The sequence below is a fragment of the Pelophylax lessonae genome (genome assembly GCF_965119305.1).
Source record: "Pelophylax lessonae genome assembly, chromosome: 4".
Classification (NCBI taxonomy): domain Eukaryota; kingdom Metazoa; phylum Chordata; class Amphibia; order Anura; family Ranidae; genus Pelophylax; species Pelophylax lessonae.
This window is the reverse complement of record NC_138771.1, coordinates 430,204,037-430,223,609: the sequence shown is the minus strand read 5'-3', so window position 1 is coordinate 430,223,609 and position 19,573 is coordinate 430,204,037. Positions and strand designations below refer to the sequence as shown.

The 19,573-nt window shown below is 37.6% G+C and overlaps 1 protein-coding gene across 8 annotated transcripts in view; it reads right to left on the bottom strand.

Annotated features, from left to right (window-relative positions):
- LOC309553369 (protocadherin gamma-C5-like) overlaps positions 1 to 19,573 on the bottom strand; it is a 764,755-nt gene that overhangs the window by 457,486 nt on the left and 287,696 nt on the right. The window contains exon 1 of one of the 8 annotated variants that reach the window (XM_082254519.1): positions 397 to 2,873. The exons of the other annotated variants lie outside the window; for them this stretch is intronic. Coding sequence (XP_082110645.1) covers positions 397 to 2,781 — 2,385 coding nt within the window. The 5' untranslated portion in view covers positions 2,782 to 2,873. Of the gene's footprint in view, positions 1 to 396; positions 2,874 to 19,573 lie in introns of those variants that run through there. 8 annotated transcript variants of the gene reach the window in all.

Sequence of the window (19,573 nt, the reverse complement as noted above, 5' to 3'; positions counted from 1 at the left end):
CTGATGGGTGGGAAAAGGGTTAATAAAAAGTCTATGCTCTATAATTAAGCAACCTAAAAAGATTCTGAGAATCAATATCACAGTGGTGGTTTGATAAGGAATGCATATGGTTACAACTACAATATACAATTTACTACTAATTGTAGGTTTCTATAGTAGCATGATTAGCAACAGAGTGTTATACAGTTTTAGACAATGAAAAAAACAATATTTTTTGGCAAGCATATACGGAGTTAAAGTAACACCTCTTATGAGCCAACACCGTCATTTTTTTTTCTAGCCAGTACATGTTTGTTTAATTCTATTTTTTTCCTCTTTAAAAAGACAGTGCTTCTAAAATGTAATTATTGTTTCTATGCTATGCCTTTTATGAAATCTAAAATTATATTCCCTTACCTGTTGAGCATGATTAGTTTGAATTTCTGAATCTTCTGTATCAATTAGATTATCTGTGGGTACATTCTGAACTGGCTTCAAGTAAGCAATTTCATTCTGCTTTGAGTCAAGAGTCACACACACATCATATGAGAATGGAAAAGGTAGACTTGTATCACTGATCTCAGAAGGACATCCCAGTGTGAACTGAGGGTACACATTTGCACCAAGAGATCCTAAAGATGTTGGACTGTTAGAATTTCTAAATTTAAAAATCAAAGTAATCACCACTGTTATGATGAAAAAAAGAGAAATAACAGCAATGAAAACTATTAGATAGAATGTCACATTAGTTGAGGATTCTGAAGTATTTGGTTGCCGTCTTATCTCTGGTACAACTTGCTGAAAATTTTCTGCAACAACTAAGCTTAAGGTGACAGTTGATGATTGGGATGGAACCCCATTGTCCTTTACAAGAACCACAATCTTTTGTCTTAAAGACTCTGTGTCTGGAAAGTCTCTTCCTACTTTGATTTCACCAGTATGTTGGCCAATTATAAATAATGATGAATCAGGAACCTGTAATAAGTGATAAGAAAGCCAGGCATTGTGTCCAGAGTCAGCATCAATCGCAATCACTTTGGTCACCAGATAACCTTTTTCAGCAGAACGAGGGATAAATTCAAATAATGCCAATTCTCCAGTGTCTGATGAGGGGTAGAGGATCTTAGGAGCATTATCATTTTTATCAACTATACATATCTTCACTGTCACATTACTACTTAGAGGAGGATTTCCACTGTCTTTGGCCATCACCTGGAACTGAAACTCCCGCAACTGTTCATAGTCAAATGATCTCTGGGCATAGATAATCCCAGTAATTGAATTTATGGAAACATAGGATGATACTGGGATACCATCAATGTTATTACTAAGGACAGAGTAACTAATTTTAGCATTTTCATTGATATCACAGTCTGATGCATGAATTCTGTGTATAGAGGTCCCCTGTGCATTATTCTCTTGGATATAGACAGTATAAGTTGATTTCTCAAAAATTGGAGCATTGTCATTTACATCTAAGAGAGTAAGCTGAAAGGTTTTATTGGTGGACAGTTGAGGTGATCCATTATCCACAGCGTTAATTGTTATGTTGTAGTGGGTATTCTTCTCTCTATCAATATTTGAAGTTGTCATTAGTTTATAATAATTAGCAGAAGATAATATTAGTTTAAATGGTGTCATGTCAGAGACTTCACAAAATACCTCCCCATTCTCTCCACTGTCTACATCATGAACATTAATTAGAGCTACAACTGTATCTGGAGGAGAATCCTCTGGAATTGTAGATAAGAGAGAAGTTACTATTATTTCAGGAGCATTGTCATTGATATCAACAACCAGTATCGAGACTTTACAAAGACTCGCAAGGCCTCCACCATCTTTGGCTTCCACAGTTAGTTCATATCTTTTTTTCACCTCATAGTCCAAAGTTCCTATAACTTTAATATCTCCATGCACTGGATCTATTGTAAAGACTGAATAAATGCTTTGTGGAATATCACAAAATAAATATGTTATTTGTGCATTGGAGCCTTCATCTTCATCTTCAGCCTTTAGCTGGAGAACCAACGAATTAACTGGTACATTTTCATTTAGGCTGATCTTGTAAGTGGCATTATTAAATCTTGGGAAGTTGTCATTTATATCAAGAACTATAATTTTTATAATAGCAGTGCCACTTTTAGGAGGTTGTCCCCCATCTATAGCTGTTAGAATCAGTTCATAAATACTTTGTTTTTCTCTGTCTAGAGGCTTCTCTAGAATGAGTTCTGGAGATTCAATTCCATTATCAGTCATTTTTTGTCCTAGTGTAAAATATTCGTTTACACTGATCATATAGTTTTGTACAGAATTGGTGCCTAAATCCGGGTCCTGTGCATGGCCCAAGGAGATCCTTACACCAGGTAATGCAGCCTCACTAATGCCTATGTTAAAAATATTTTTCGAAAAAGTAGGAGGGTTATCATTTATATCCTGAACTTCCACTTTAACTGTGTACAACTGTAAAGGGTTTTCAACCACAGCTTCAAAGCTTATCAAGCAGTTTTCTCTTATCTCACATAGCATTTCTCTGTCTATTCTTTCTGCAGCATACAGTTGCCCATTTTCTAAATTAACACTAAAATACTGTATTTTGCCTCTTGAGACAATATTGAAATTTCTGAAAGATAATTCCTTTGCCTTCAGCCCCAGATCTGTTGCTATGTTCCCTATTGAGGATCCTTGCTTCAATTCTTCAGGTATTGAATAGTAAATCTGTGCAGAAATATGCTCAAATATGAAGCAAAGAAAGAATACTACCTGCCAGTCCATTGGTTTCTGTCTATTGTTCTTCATATCCATATTAGCTGGTATAGCTTTCCTTTAATGAAACCAAAATAGAACAGTTGACGTTTAAATTCCAATTTCCTTTCTGTGAATTGAAGGGGAGTTAGTAAAAATCCTGTATTGCCTTGTGTTGAAGGCTTCTACTGTGACACATTAGTAGAAAGCAATAGCTCCTTGTACTAAGCTACAATATACAGGCACTTAGCACCACTTAGAGCTTTTTTGAGGAACTGCAGCAAAACTGCTTACAGAACATTTATGTAATGTCTTGCATTAGTATTTTAGTAAATTTATGAGTATTTACTTAATGCTATTGTTTTTAAAAAGGGGGATTTACCGGAATTCTATTGATCTACAGAACATTTTATAAAAACAGCATCTATGAATTAAAATAGCACAAGCCTTTTTGTTACATATAATGATTAGACATTCAATCGTGACATCATTTTAACTGGATACTCTTGGTGGGACTACATGCTTTAAATGTAACTAGTTTTATAGGAAAAGAATGACAATGTTCAACATATTTATAAAAAATAAACTGAAAAAATATATTGTAAAAACAAAAATAGATCAGAACACCTGTGCGCTAGTGAAAAAAAATAATATGGTATATCTGGGTCATGGGACAAAAAAAGATATGGTATTTGATATTTTAAACTTTTGAGATACTTTTTTTTAAAGATTTACATTGCTAACTGTAAGTATTTATCCATTGCAATGATGATAATAATAAATGTGGACACATGGAGTAAGTTAAAGTGACATTAAATTGGAACTCCACCCAAAAGGGGAAGCTTTGCTAATTCATACACCCCCCTCCGCTGCCACATTTGGCAGTTTTTTTTGGGGGGGGGGGGTCTACCTGGTTTTGACAGGTATCTGCTCCCACTTCCAGGTAAGATTGTGGTGGCGATCTACGAGTATGTCTGGCCCCTCCTCCTTCCCCATGCCTTTTGAGACACACACAGGTCCCAGAAATTAGAGGGACCATTCACAAAGCACAACGCGACTTCTGAAGGCTTCACTGCTGGTTGCCCTTAGTGAAGATGTTGACACCTGCACCCGAAGCCAATTAAAGAATTGGCTTGAGTGCGGACATTGCTGGATCCCTGGACAGGTAAGTGTCCTCTTATTAAAAGTCAGCAGCTACAGTAATTGTAGCTGCTGCCTTTTAATTTTTTTGGGGGGAGACTGGAGCTCCTCTTTAAGCTCTGGTTTAAAAAAAAAAAAATATATATATATATATATATATATATTATAGTATGTATTCTTTGCTCTCATAAGTACTTTCTGTTGCTCTCAGCCTCCTCCAAATCTTTTTTTTTTTTGCTGCTGCTGCTGCTTGTTTCAAAAAACTGAAGTTAGGGAAAAAAGGAGAAGTTTGGGAGCTCATGGAAGGCATTACAGGGAGGCAGAGAAACAAAGTAAAAAAATATTGAATTAAAAACATTTATTACAGAGCTATTTGGTAGTAAATGGATATGGATTATTTATTTACAAAAAGGGTACTGTTTAGTGTCACTTTAAGGCAACCTCTCCAATTCCCCTATTTTGAATTCTGAATATTACACTTGGCAAATCTGAACAAGGAAACAAACTACAAGGTTTCCTTCTTAAGGTCATTTATAATTATTTTATTTTTTTTAGCATTGTATAGGTGTTTGCTAGTGATAACACTCAGTAGCAACTTTATGTTTTGATTTTTTATGTTTTAATTATGTGAAAAAACAATACATATTTAAAAACATTTGGTTTAATTGAGAATAAAATTAAAGCAGAACAAAAAATCCTGGACGTGGCATATTTAAATGAAGTAAAATGTTTATATGTTTTTATTATTCTGGTACAATGAATGTCATAATTATTATTAGACATGTCTTCTTTAAATATATTAGTAATAATAATATCCACTAAATTGTAGCAGCAATACAAGCAGTAATGTAGAAGGATGAGTCACGATTAGGGTTGAGCGAACACCCTAACACCCTGGGTGTTCGGTACCCGGACATGGACCCGAACATTTTCTGTATATTCGGTATACAGTCCGTTGTTTGGTAATTTATTTCATGTTTTGGCGCGGTTTTAATGGCGCGGTTTCAACAGCTGCAGGGCAGCCAATATACAAGCGTTTAACTAGTGTGCCTTTAGAAGCCATCACAAGTATGCCTACTAATGGCATGGCTGTGATTGGCCAGTGCAGCATGTGACCCAGCCTCTATATAAGCTGGAGTCACGTAGCGCTGCACGTCACTCTGCTCTAACTACTGTAGGGAGAGGTTCCGGATGCTGCTGATTTGAGGGAGAGATAGGAGATTATTGTAGGGGCAGGCTGGAGATTGCGTTCAGGGAAAGAATAGGACACAGGAGAGAAGAATCTTCTTTAATCAGACAGCGATCTACATTGATTTTGTAGTGTGGGGGTGCAGTGCACGATCTTTTTGCCCTGACCTGAGCCCAGTGAGGAGGAGGGAGAAAAAAAACAAAAAACGTTTATCAGTCTGTTAGGTGGGCGGCGTGCAGTGGCCATTTAATGCAAGCTCAGTGCATATGTGTTTGCTTAATCTGGATTTAAAAAAAAACAAACATTTTTTCCTCCATATTTAACTGTGACATACAGCGTTTAGACACTGCTGTTCTAATCTGCTATTCAAAAAGCACCAATTTTAGGGGAAAATTATTTTTCAGTTTTTCATTCATACTTTACTGTGACATACAGCGTTTAGACACTGCTGTTTTAATCTGCTGTTCAAAAAGCACCAATTTAAGGGGAAAATTATTTTTTCAGTTTTTCATTCATACTTTACTGTGACATACAGCGTTTAGATACTGCTGTTCTAATCTGCTATTCAAAAAGCACCAATTTAAGGGAAAAATTATTATTTTTCAGTTTTTAGGGAAAAATTATTATTTTTCATTCAAATGGGTTTTTATTGAATAGCGTAATAGAACAACAACAGTATCCAACCTGTTAGGTGGGCGGCGTGTGGCGTGTAGCAGCCATTTAATGCAAGCTTAGTGCATATGTGCCTGCTTAATCTGGATTTAAAAAAAAAAAACGTTTTTTCCTTCATATTTTACTGTGACATACAGCGTTTAGACACTGCTGTTCCAATCTGCTATTCAAAAATCACCAATTTAAGGGAAAAATAATTATTTTTCAGTTTTTCATTCATCCGTTACTGTGACATACAGCCTTTACACACAGTGCTTTTCTAATCTGCTATTCAAAAATCACCAATTTAAAGGGAAAACTATTTTTTTTTCATTTTTTCCTTTATATGTTACTGTGAGATAAAGCCTTTAGACACTACTGTGTTCTAATCTGCTCTTCAAAAATCACCAATTGAAGGAAAAAATAAAAGTGTTTCATTCATAAGTTACTGTGATATAAACCCTTTGGATACTGTTGTTCTATTCCGCTATTCAATAAACACCCATTCAGGGGAAAGAAAGATACTAAAATGGCGGCTTAGTCTGTATCTGTATGTGTGAGATACACCCTTTGGATACTGTTGTTCTATTCTGCTATTCAATAAACACCCATTTAGGGAAAAAAATTAAATTGCGGCCTAGTCTGCATATGTTACTGTGAGATACATAAATAGACTGGCGCCTACGTCATCACGCCCTACGCTCCACACCCAACCCGGAAGTTCGCCGCCGGAGGTATTACAGGTGTCCCCTGGGTCCGGACATTGCTGGCTTGCACAGTCGGACACGGATTCCCTTGGAGTACATCAGTATCCCCCCTCGCTCAGGCAGTGGAACAACCGATCCTTTGAGGATTCCCATGATGTTTTAATCGTTTATATTTGTGAGTACCCAGTATTGGTGGATGTGTAATAAACCATAGAGTCTACTGCACTTAGAATGGCACTTTTTCTTTCTTTCCAGTACTGTGAGATACACCCTTTGTATACTGTTGTTCTATGCGGCTATTCAATAAACACCCATTTAGGGAAAAAATATTAAATTGCGGCCTAGTCTGTGTCTGCACGTGTGAGATACACCCTTTGGATACTGTTGTTCTATTCTGCTATTCAATAAACACCCATTTAGGGAAAAAATATTAAATTGCGGCCTAGTCTGTATCTGTACATGTGAGATACACCTTTTGGATACTGTTGTTCTATTCTGCTATTTATTAAACACCCATTTAGGGGAAAGAAAGATTTTAAATTGCGGCTTATTCTGTATCTGTACATGTGAGATGCACCCTTTTAGATACTGTTGTTCTATTCTGCTATTCAATAAACACCTATTTAGGGGAAAATTAATAATTTTGCAACGTTTGCTGATTATGTTACTGTGAGATACACTCTTTAAATTTTTCATAAAAAAGTGCACTCCAAAAAAGTGAAACACAAAAAGTGTACAGGGTGTACACATGGTCCCTGACCCTGATCCCCCGGGGGTGCAAGGCTCCTGACAGGGACCGGGGTACTTACACTGGCTAACCTGGCCGAAACCAGGCAGCTCCGTGCTGAAACAGACCACCCCAAGTACTAGGTGGGGCTCTCCCGAAGAGAGACCCCATGAGAGAGGGCGAACCAAGCCAGAAGCCCATATCCACCCCCCTTCCAAGACTTTCAGGGACAGGCCCAAGGACCTACACCCTACTAATCACGCTGTGCAAAATAAAGTGTACCGCCACAATAAAAAACACAAAACGTGAGAAACACAACAAAAGTGGGGAAAAGGATGGTGGAGAAGTGCAAGGTTAGGGCCACGTTGCAATACTATGCCAGGCCCTTCGGCCAGGAATAAAAAATTCCTCTGATCCTGACTCCTGACCAAAATCCCCGGCCCTAGAGGCAGGTGTGCAAAACGTGTGTAGGAAGTGCGGTGTACCTGGTGCCATACTCATAGTGTTTCCATCCACCGGCACCCCTGGATTGCCACTCCAGGGGCATATACACCACAGGCTTTTCAGAATCCCGGTCCCTGGCAAGACCAGTGCAGCCCCATCCCTACCAGAAGGTCTCAGAACTTAGACAGGTTTGGGAGAGCCCGGCCTACAACCAGGGACACATACCTTTTCCAAGGCCAGACTAAACCCAGAAGGGGTAAAAAAGCCCCCCCGCCATCATCACCGTTCCTTACCATATACCATATACAGTTCATTACAGTTCTTACGTACTATCCACGTACTGAATGACGGGTCTGCCCCCTTCAACTTCTGGGTCTTAAAATTGGGCACATGGCCTGAGCTTGCCCTTAATGCCTTGGAGGTGCTGGCCTGCCCTGCAGCCAGTGTATTACCTGAACGTGTATTTAGCACGGCTGGGGGCGTGATCATAGACAAGCGCAGCCGCCTGTCCAGAGCCAATGTGGACAAGCTCACATTCATTAAAATGAAGATAGGCATGGATCCCACAGGACTTGTCCGTACCTTGTGCAGAATAGACATGTATACCGGCCTTACCCAGCCATTGTTGTATTTTTGATCTTTCTCACTCTTTTGGGGTGTACCCTAATTTAAAAAGAAATAAAATTAAAAACAAAAACCAGTGTTGGCTACCTCGTCCTCCTCCACCGCCGCTTCCACCTACACCGCCACATCCACTGCCACCTCAACCTCCTACTCCATATGGGCCTCGTCCTCCTAGATCAAGATGATTATTTTTTATTTTAATGTTTTTTATGTTATTTTAAGTTTTTTCCCTATCCACATTTGTTTGCAGAGCACTTGCCATGTTCTTAACAAGCTTTTGCTGCCATTTGCAGCCCTCTATTCCTTTCCATGTTTTTTTAGAGCCATTTTAGTGCTCAAAAGTTCGGGTCACCATTGACTTCAATGGGGTTCGGGATCGGGGTCAAGTTCGGGTTAAGTCCGGGTCACGAACCCGGACTTTTTTTCAAGTTCGGCCGGACCCGCCGAACTCGGACATCCAGGTGTTTGCTCAACTCTAGTCATGATGGCTAATATGATAACCAAGTGGAAGCCACCTGAAGACACACTGGGCTTGATTTACTAAAGAAAAATAGGCTGTTTATTCTGTAAGGGAATTTCCCCCAAACTTTAGTGAAAGAGGTAAAGCACTGCTGACTTCCATCATCCAATAATGTGCAAAATTCTCTTTTTTGTTTTTCCTTGCACAAGATTGGGTATTCTTTGCAAGCTTTAAATAAGACATGGTGGGAGGAGCAAGAGAGAGCTACAATAGATGGTACTGATAAAAAAAATAAACAAAAGTTAACAGAAAAAATGGGTAGTGGAAAAAAGTCAAATCATAGTGTATATATTAATATGTAAAAACCTAATCCATGCAGTGGGACCAGATGGTAAGCAAATGTGCCTACAGTTTAAGATCCAGTGGACTTGCCTATTAGTGCCAAAAAAAGAAGAAGTGGTATACAAAGCGTACAAATCTGCTTCTTCATAATGGATCATACTTTTCAAAGTTCCAATGTAGACAGGTCTTATGGTCCCAATAGACAGCACAATTCAGTGGCACCTATGCCACACCTGCTTCAACTTCAAATCCAAGTGAAGTGTAGTGGAGCTGTGTTTATTGAACAGTATGGGTCACTATACTCTTTACCAGACAGGTGCTTCAGAGTAAATGCTGATGAAAATGAACACATCCTATTAAGTTACCTCATTGTTTGGGAGATGTCCTTTAGGGTTCACAGGGCCCTAAAGCTGATGGAGCACCCTCTGCCTAATTCTAGCAAATCATGCAGAAAGTGAAGTTTTGGAGAGCTAGACATGTCCCTAATATGGCCTGTATATTTCACTTCTATCTCAATTACCAAAGAAATCCAAAGTATTAATAGCTTTAAAGTAAAGAATCCCAACTAAATTTGTATCAAAGCATAGTTTATAGTGCAAATGGTAACCTTTAAATGTTTCATGAAACTCTGCTAACTGAGCTCATTTACAGAATTTAGCAGGTTTAGTCTGCATAGTCCTTTTTTACTAAACTTTTTTACATTAAAGTTTGCACAATATCATGATTCTTTCTAAGCATGTACCAGAGCATGGACATGAATGAAGAATTAATAAAGGCATTAAAGTAATTCAGGAACGGGCTGTAACATCGAGTAATTTATTGCATTTTCCAGAGGAATAGAGACAACCATATCATCAGATTTCCCTATCCAACAGAAAAAGCATTGTGCCTAGATAAATAACAATTGATGGTTTCCGTATACGAGTGGAATCTCAGATGTCAGTCTGTGAAGAGATTCACATCAACGTTACGTTACGTCAGGGCCATTTATAATTATCTTCCACAACTATTAAATGCATAATTACAATATTCTAAAAAAACACCAAATTTATGTATGATACATTTCTATTTAGTCATAAGATATGCATGGGTGTCACCGATATATAGTACATTAAAAAAATTAAATTTTCATAACACAAAAAATGCAAATAAATAAATAAATACAATTTCTCAAACAAATAGCAAACTTAAACACGTCAAGCATCCTGCATGAATTCACTTGTTTCTCAAAAAGTACACTCAAATTTGACAGTTTACATTAGTGTCAAAAACAGTCAACAACACAAGTGTATTAAAAGTTCATGGCTCAGTATTAAAGCCTGACTGAAGTAATGTTTTATTGTCTGTTCACAGTCACATAAATAAGGAAAACTAAAATATTGGATGATACTTTGGAGTGATAAATACACTTAAAACTTTCACATAAATAGTAAAACTCATAAAGCATAACATGTCCTAAGCAAACTGGCACTAGTTGATTTCAAATGTTAAAAAACAGCAATGTTACCATACAATAAAATGTTTCTTTGGCTGACAAAGTTCTCCTTTCTAAAAGAAGTAAGGTAAATAGAAGGAGCAACAATATAAAAGTGGGAAGAAAAAACAGAACTAATGCTTTATAAATTACATATGTAGAGGGAATGTGCATTAAGTTACTACTTTTATATTATTTCTGAAAATGTATGAAAAATATGTCATTATGACAATTATGTAAGTTAACTTACCTGCTCAATGTGTTCATTTGGATCTGAGAAAACACCAGTCTCAATTAGATTGTCTGTGGGAACATTCTGCACTGGTTTCAGATAAGCAATTTCATTCTGCTTTGAATCAAGAGTCACACAAACATCATATGAGAATGGAAAAGGTAGACTTGTATCACTGATCTCAGAAGGGCACCCCAGCGTAAACTGGGGGTACACATTTCTGCCAAGAGTTCCTAAAGATGTTGGGATGTTTATTTTTCTGGACTTCAAGATTGCTATGACCACTACTGTTACAACAAAGAAAATAGAAATCACAACTATGAACACTATTAAATAGAATGTTACATTAGATGAGGATTCTAAAGGACTTGGTTGCCGCTTTATCTCCGGTACAACTTGTTGAATGTTTTCTGCAACAACTAAACTCATACTAACAGTTGATGATAAGGATGGGGCTCCATTGTCCTTTACAAGGACCACAATCTTTTGTCTTATAGACTCCATGTCTGAAAGTTCTCTTCCTATTCTTATTTCACCACTGTATTGTCCAACGATGAATAAAGATGGATCAGAAACTTGATGTAAGTAATAAGAAAGCCAGGCATTGTGTCCAGAGTCAGCATCCACTGCAATAACTTTGGTCACTAGATATCCTTTTGCAGCAAAACGAGGAATAAATTCAAACAATGCTGATCTCTCAGTGTCTGGAGATGGGTACAGAATCTTTGGAGCATTATCATTCTTATCAATGATACATATTCTCACTGTGACATTACTGCTTAAAGAAGGAGAGCCACTGTCTTTGGCCATCACCTGGAACTGAAATTCCCGCAATTGTTCATAGTCATATGATCTCTGAGCATAAATAATTCCAGTAATTGAGTTTATGGAAATATATGATGATACAGGGATTCCATCAATGCTATTACTAAGAACAGAGTATGTAATTTTTGCATTTTCATTGATATCATAATCGGATGCATGGATACTATGTATAGAGGTTCCTTGTGGGTTATTTTCATGTATATAGACAACATAGCTTTTTTTGTCAAAAATAGGAGTATTATCATTCACATCTGATATAGACAGTTGGATGGTTTTGTTGGTAAACAACTGAGGCAATCCATTGTCCATAGCTGAAATCGTTATGTTGTAAAGGGACATTTTCTCTCTATCAGTATTTGTGGCTGTCACCAATTTATAATAATTTGTGGATGATGAGATTAGCTGAAAAGGCAAATCTTCTGAAATTTCACAGTTAACTTCTCCATTCTGTCCACTGTCCAAATCATGAACGTTAATTAGAGCAATTATTGTATCAGGAGGAGAATCCTCTGGAATTTTTTCAGAGAGAGATGTAATTGTTATTTCAGGATTATTGTCATTCATATCGATAACTTGTATTAGGACCTTACAATGGGCAGCAAGTTCTCCACCATCTTTAGCTTCCACAGTTATTTCATATCTGTCTGTATCTTCATAATCTATAGGACCTTTTACTGTAATGCTACCATTTACAGGATCAATTGTAAACAAATCATACATACTTTGAGGAATGTCACAAAATGAATATGTTATTTCTGCATTTGTCCCTTCATCATCATCCACTGCATTCAGCTGAAGAACCAAGGAACCAACAGGCGTATTTTCATTTATGTTTATCTTATAAGTGTCTTTATTAAATTTTGGAAAGTTATCATTTGCATCCCGAATTCTAATGTTTATCAGAGCAGTGCCAGTTTTAGAAGGTTGTCCACCATCCATAGCTATAAGAACTAATTCATACATATTTTGTTTTTCTCGATCCAGAGCCTTTTCAAGAATAAGTTCAGGAAATTTTATTCCGTCTGCAGTGATTTTTTCTTCCAACTCAAAAAAATCATTTTCACTTATTTTATAGCTTTGCACAGAATTTGTACCTATATCAGGATCCTGTGCATGTCCCAAAGCAAGATGCACTCCAGGTACTGCAGACTCACTTATCACTATTTCAAATACATTTTTGGAAAAACTAGGTAGATTATCATTCACATCCTGAATGTGAACTTTAATAGTGAATAGATGTAAAGGATTTTCAATTACAGCTTCAAAGCCTATTAAACAGCTCACTTTTATCCCACATATCATCTCTCTATCTATTCTATCTGCAACATACAGGTCTCCATTTTCCAAATTAATACCAAAGTATTGCATTTTTCCTCTCAAGACTATATGAAAATTTCTTAATGATAATTCCTTTGCCTTCAAACCCAAATCCTTTGCAAGGTTTCCTATTACAGATCCTTGTTTTAATTCCTCAGGTACAGAATATTGAAGCTGGGCAGAAATAAAATGATATGTAAATGAAATGAGGATGAATACTACCTGCCAAGCCATTGCCCTTCTGTTACTTTTTGTCTTCAAGTCCTTTATTACCTGATGTAGTAGAAGGTGGCAGAATTCTTAAAGTTCTAAGATGAAATGTGAAATTCTTGAGTTTTCCTTTTTTTCAGAATAATATTCAAGAGTTGAAAGATAATGAGTAAGATCCAGTATTGTGTCTTCACTTGCAGGTTTATGCTGTGATGTTGTGATACAAAATCTAGATTTCTATGTGCAGAGCTGCAATATATGGTCAAGCAGCGCCACTTAGAGTCGAATTAAGGTTTTGCAGCAGAAATACTACTTGTAGTCTATTTAACCGTATGTTTGTGAGCAAATCACAAACTGTTTAAAGAACTATTGGATTTTTTTTTTTAATATTTAAAACTAAAATCTATAATATATCTATAATCACAGTGAAAAATCATAACATACAAATTGGGTCAATCTTATATTTTTATGAGATCCTTAAAAAACTATTCCCTTTAAGAATAAAATATTTATATAACATAAAGTCCAAAAATAAAAGAGTTTAAAGCACAATCCAATACACATTTTATTGTTAACCACCCCATGCTGCTTTTGCCTTTAGTACTGTTTAGATAAAAGTATAGAGATCTTATAATTTTTAACTTGCTATTTTTAGAATACCTTTTTTTTTCTTTTTTAAAAGTTACACATAAATAAAATTATAATCTGACACATACAAAGTATTTTTATGGGTGTTTGTACACACTGGAAACATTTTTTAATATGCATATATTACTTTTAGACTCCTTTCACCCCTTTTGAAGCGACTTTGTTGCCGCGATTTTGACGTGATTTTGATGCAAGTTTGACTGGGCTTGAATGTCTTTGGACCTCAAAACACATCAAAATCATGCCAAAGTAGTGCAGGGACTACTTTGAAGTCGGTGCGACTTCAAGTCGCGCAGATATGAATGGTACTCATTGGAAATAATGGAGAACGACTTGTCATGCAATTTTGCAGGCCCAAATCACCTGACAAGTTGCAGAGCTATGCACTGTGTGTTTTTTTTTCTCAAAGCTATGGTTTGTTTATAAAGGGTTGTTTATAAACAAAGAACAAAAGAAGCTGTTCGCCTGTTAGGCTCCGTTCACATGTCAGCATATGGATCGCGGGCAGAATCGCCGCGATTCCGCCCGCGATCCAGAGATTATTGCAAATCGCGGGATGCCTGTGCATTGCCTGTGATTTGCAATAGCCCCCCAAACGCTGAGCGATGTTGCCGCGATTTCCGCCTGCCGAATTGCGGTAACATCGCGAAAAAAAAATCGCAGGACGCATTACGCCCAAAAAAGTACAAGAGCTTCTTTGGAGCGTATTGCGTCCCGCAATTTTTTTTGCGCGATGTTACCGCGATTCGGCAGGTGGAAATCGCGGCAACATCGCTCAGCGTTTGGGGGGCTATTGCAAATCACGGGCAACGCACAGGCGTCCCACGATTTGCAATAATCTCTGGATCGCGGGCGGAATCGCGCCGCGATCCATACGCTGACATGTGAACGGAGCCTTAATCATTCTCTCTTTCATGAAAGTAACCAGATTTTCAAAATAAAAATCATGTCATCAAATCAATTAATCATGACCATGTCCCCTTATAAAAACACCCACTAAAAAACAAAGTCCCTATCTGTAACCCCACCCACAATATCCCATCCCCATTTTTAATACACCCTTAAACAACTGATCATAAACGTTTGGAACAAGAGGCAGACATTAAAAGTTTGAAAATAAACTAAACAGATTTCAAATGAGAGTAACCATAATACACATGACTTGACAATTATCAAGTGAACCTGCTACTGAGTAGAATAAAACTTTCTTAAAATAAATACAATATCTCAAAAAAGTGAGTACACGCCTAACATTTTTGTAAATATTTTATTATATATTTTCATGTGACAACACTGAAAAAATGACACTTTGCTACAATGTAAAGTAGTGAGTGTACAGCTTGTAGAACAGTGTAAATTTGCTATCGCCTCAAAATAACTCAACACACAGCCATTAATGTCTAAACCACTGGTAACAAAAGTGAGTACACCCCTAAGTCAAAATGTCCAAATTGGGACAAATTAGCCATTTTCTCTTCCCAGTACCATGTGACTCATTAGTGTTACAAGACCCCAGGTGTAAATGGGGAGCAGGTGTGTTAAATTTGGTGCTATCGCTCTCACTCTGTCATACTGGTCCCTGGAAGTTCAACATGGCACCTCATGGCAAAGAACTCTCTGAGGATCTGAAATAAAGAATTGTTGATCTACATAAAGATGGCCTAGGCTATAAGAAGATTGCAAAGACCCTGAAACTGAGTTGCAGCATGGTGGCCAAGACCATACAGTGGTTTAACAGGACAGGTTAGACTCAAAACAGGCCTCGCGATCAAAACAGGCCTCGCGATGGTCGACCAAAGAAGTTGAATGCACATGCTCAGAGTAATATCCAGAGGTTGTCTTTGGAAAATAGACGTATGAGTGCTGCCAGCATTTCTGCAGAGGTTGAAGGGGTGAGAGGGCCAGCCTGTCAGTGCACAGACCATAAGCTGCACACTGCAGCAAATTGGCCCGCATGGCTTTCGTCCCAGAAGGAAGCCTCTTCTAAAGATGATGCATAAGAAAGCCCACAAACAATTTGCTGAAGACAAGCAGACAAAGGACATGGATTACTGGAACCATGTCCTGTGGTCTGATGAGACCAAGATAAACGTATTTGGTTCAGATGGTGTCAAGCGTGTGTGGTGGCAAAAGACAAGTGTGTCTTTCCTACAATCAAGTATGGTGGCGGGAGAGTGTCATGGTCTGGGGCTGCATGAGTACTGCAGGCACTGGGGAGCTACTGTTCATTGAGAGAACCATGAATGCATGTACTGTGACATACTGAAGCAGAGCATGATCCCCCCTTCGGAGACTGGGCTGCAGGGCAGTATTCCAACATGATAACGACCCCAAACACACCTCCAAGATGACCACTGCCTTGCTAAAGAAGCTGGGGGTAAAGGTGATGGACTGACCAAGCATGTCTCCACACCTAAACCCTTTTGAGCATCTGTGGGGCATCCTCAAATGGAAGGTGGAGGAGCTCAAGGTCTCTAACATCCACCAGCTCAGTGATGTTGTCATGGGGAGTAGAAGAGGACTCCAGTGGCAACCTGTAAAGCTCTGGTGAACTCCATGCCCAAGAGGATTAAGGCAGTGCTGGAAAATAATGGTGGCCACACAAAATATTGACACTTTGGGTCCAATTTGGACATTGTCACTTAGGGGTATACTCACTTTTGTTGCCAGAAGTTTAAACATGAATGGTTGTGTGTGGAGTTATTTTGAGAGGAAAGCAAATTTACACTGTTATACAAGCTGTACACTCTCTACTTTACATTGTAGCAAAGTGTAATTTCTTCATCGTTGTCACATGAAAAGATATAATAAAATATTTACAAAAATGTGAGGGGTGTACTCACTTCTGTGGGATACTGTATATATATATATATATATATATATATATATACATATATATATTTATTTATTTATTTTTGCCAATGTAATAAAATGATGGGTGTTGCAATTTTTTATGTCGCACGCTATTTGCACAGCGGTTTTTCAAACTCAGTCTTTTTTGGAAAACATACACTTTAATGAATTGTATTGCATAAAATTGTGTACAAACATAATATAACACCTAATTTAGTTCTAAAATATAAAAGATGATGTTACGCCGAGTAATTAGATACCCAATATGTCATGCTAACTGCATCTGCTCATGGAATGGCGGCAAACTATGGTACTTATAATTCTCGATAGGCAACGCTTTAAATGTCTTTACAGGTTACCAATTTAAAGATACACTGGAGGTCTGGTACTAGAATTATTGCTCTCACTCTAACGTTCCTGATGGTCTTTATTGTTTTTAAGTATTAACTTTATTGATATCACAAGAGATGAACAACATTCGTAGTAACAGCATGGGCCATGACAGGTCCTCTTTATGGAGAGATCAGGGGCCTATCAGACTCCAAATCTCTCCTCTGGCCTCCAATGAAGCCGATCAGACACTGATCGGTCTGATCGGCTGCTTTCCTGGCCGCTAATGACCAGGTAAACAGAGAGGCATAACTGGAAGTCACAACATACTCATTGCTAACTGTTTCTGGGGTCACAGATCCTTTCTCTCTCTTCTGTGCAGCTGGCACATCACTCCTGGGCTCCACAATCAGAGTTCGGATCCCAGAGAAGGCGGGAGCAGGAGGAAGGTGGTACCCCCTTTCACCACCCTTTCATAGCTAGAGGGCTGATGATTAAAGTCTGATGTTCTGCGTGACATGAGTTTGGATACAAGCATAGTTATTCATGATAGAATTAGGCGGGGGTGCACCCTACTTTTTGTGGGGACTACCTGTTCGATTATAATGCCACCCATTCCATCCTAAAACCTTTCATACCTTCCAGACTGAAAGCATTGCTTAAAGTGCATTTTTACAGTCACATTTGAGAAAACCCCATTATATGTTTGTTATGTGTTCTCATTCACACAGAAAAAAACTTGCAAAAAAATGGAAACAAACAACAGAGGCAATGGCCATGATTGTACGGTAAGCATACATCTGGGAAAAAGAAGGTGTGAACTAGTTTTGCACAGGTGAGGGAACATGGGGGTCCAGAAAGGATAAATGCAACTTTTGCTTGAAAGTGTATTTATCCTTTAATTCCAGTGACTAAAAAAAGATTTCACATTTCAAAATATACTAGTGTATAGCTATAGTTGCAAACATTGAATACATATGACACCCCTAAGCTGGTGCATGAGAGCTAATCACAAACATTACTGTCTTCAGAAGACAAAAAAACAAAGATGTGGGGGTAAATTTTCAAGTAAAAAAATATAGAATTTTTTTCTAAATCAGAACATTTTTTATTAAAGATAGGAACAGTTTGGCAATCCAGGGCAAAGTAGTATAAAACAACTTACACAAAGAAGTGCATTTGTACAGAGAGGAGAATACAGATATGATGATAAATGCTATCTAACCCATCTCCAGTAACAGTACCCACTCAGAAAAAAGTTTAATCTCAGAGGTCAATCGTAACTGAAAAGGAGTCATACCCATATGGACTACCCGAGCACAAGAAGATTCTTTGGTATACAAACTCACTAGGACGGAGTCCAGGGGTTTCAAGACATGGTCCCCACTGCTAAAATATATCATTTAAATGTGTGAAAAAAAATGGAAGGATTGATCTGGCAGCAGAGAGATGAAGTCTAAATAAAATGCAAGCTGAAATATAAATGGGTCCTGTCTTACCTGAAAAGACTTGTCCCAGTTAAGAACTCCTCCCTATATGTCAAAAAGTTTATATTTTGTCCCTGGAAATGACTTCTCCTAAGCTGTTACCTGTAATGGGGCCCAGCCACCACTGCCACTTACATATTGTGGTATGTGTCTGATCTGATATATGGCCACTTCCCAGATTCCTTAAAGAGTCAACACATCAACAACACTTTGTGTAGGAGATCCCTACATTAAAGCACAACAGTTTTTCCTGTCCTAGTCCCCTGATTTGCCAGTGTATGTGATCAATAGCTAAAAGCACTGCCCAGATTATAATCCAAACCCCTCCCATGACTGCCATGATGCAGCAAGGATCTTGATGACATCAAAGAAACTATGTAGTTAAACTAAAATAATTAAAAATAAATTTAGAAATGTTTAACCACTTCCATACCAGGCCAATTCTGGCACTCTGTATGTAAAAATCATAATTTTTTAAAATAGAAAATTACTCAGAACCCATAAACAGTATATATTTTTTTTAGCAGAGACCCTAGGGAATAAAATGGTAGTCATTGCAACTTTTTATGTCACACGTTATTTGCGCAGCAATTTTTCAAATGGGTTTTTTGGGAAAAAAACTGTTTTATGAATTAAAAAAAAAAAAAAAACACTAAAGTTAGCCCAATTTTTTTGTATAATTTGAAAGATAATGTTACACTGAGTAAATAGATACCTAACATGACATGCTTTAAAATAGCGCACACTCATGGAATGGCTCCAATCTTCGGTATTTAAAAATCTCCATAGGCATGTCGCATACATGCAAAAATCCCAATTGTTGGCAATAAAATTACATAAACCCCCAGAACATTATATACTTTCTGAAAGCAGCCTGAAGAATAAAAAGGTGATAGTTGCAAAAAATGCTTTCATGTGATATTTGTGCAACTGCTTAGTAAATTATCACATTTTTAGGAAAAAATATAATAAAATTAATTTTAGAGCAAAATCACACCATATAATTCCCATTTTTGGTTAAAATATAAAAGATGAGGTTGCACTGAGTAAATAGATACTTAAGATTCCATGTTTTAAAATTGCATTTGCCTGCGATATTGCCAAAAACTATGGTGTCCAAAAATCACCATGGGTGATGCTTTAAAAGCCATTACAGCTCATTAATTTAGAGGTAACTAGGAGCTCTTGCGCT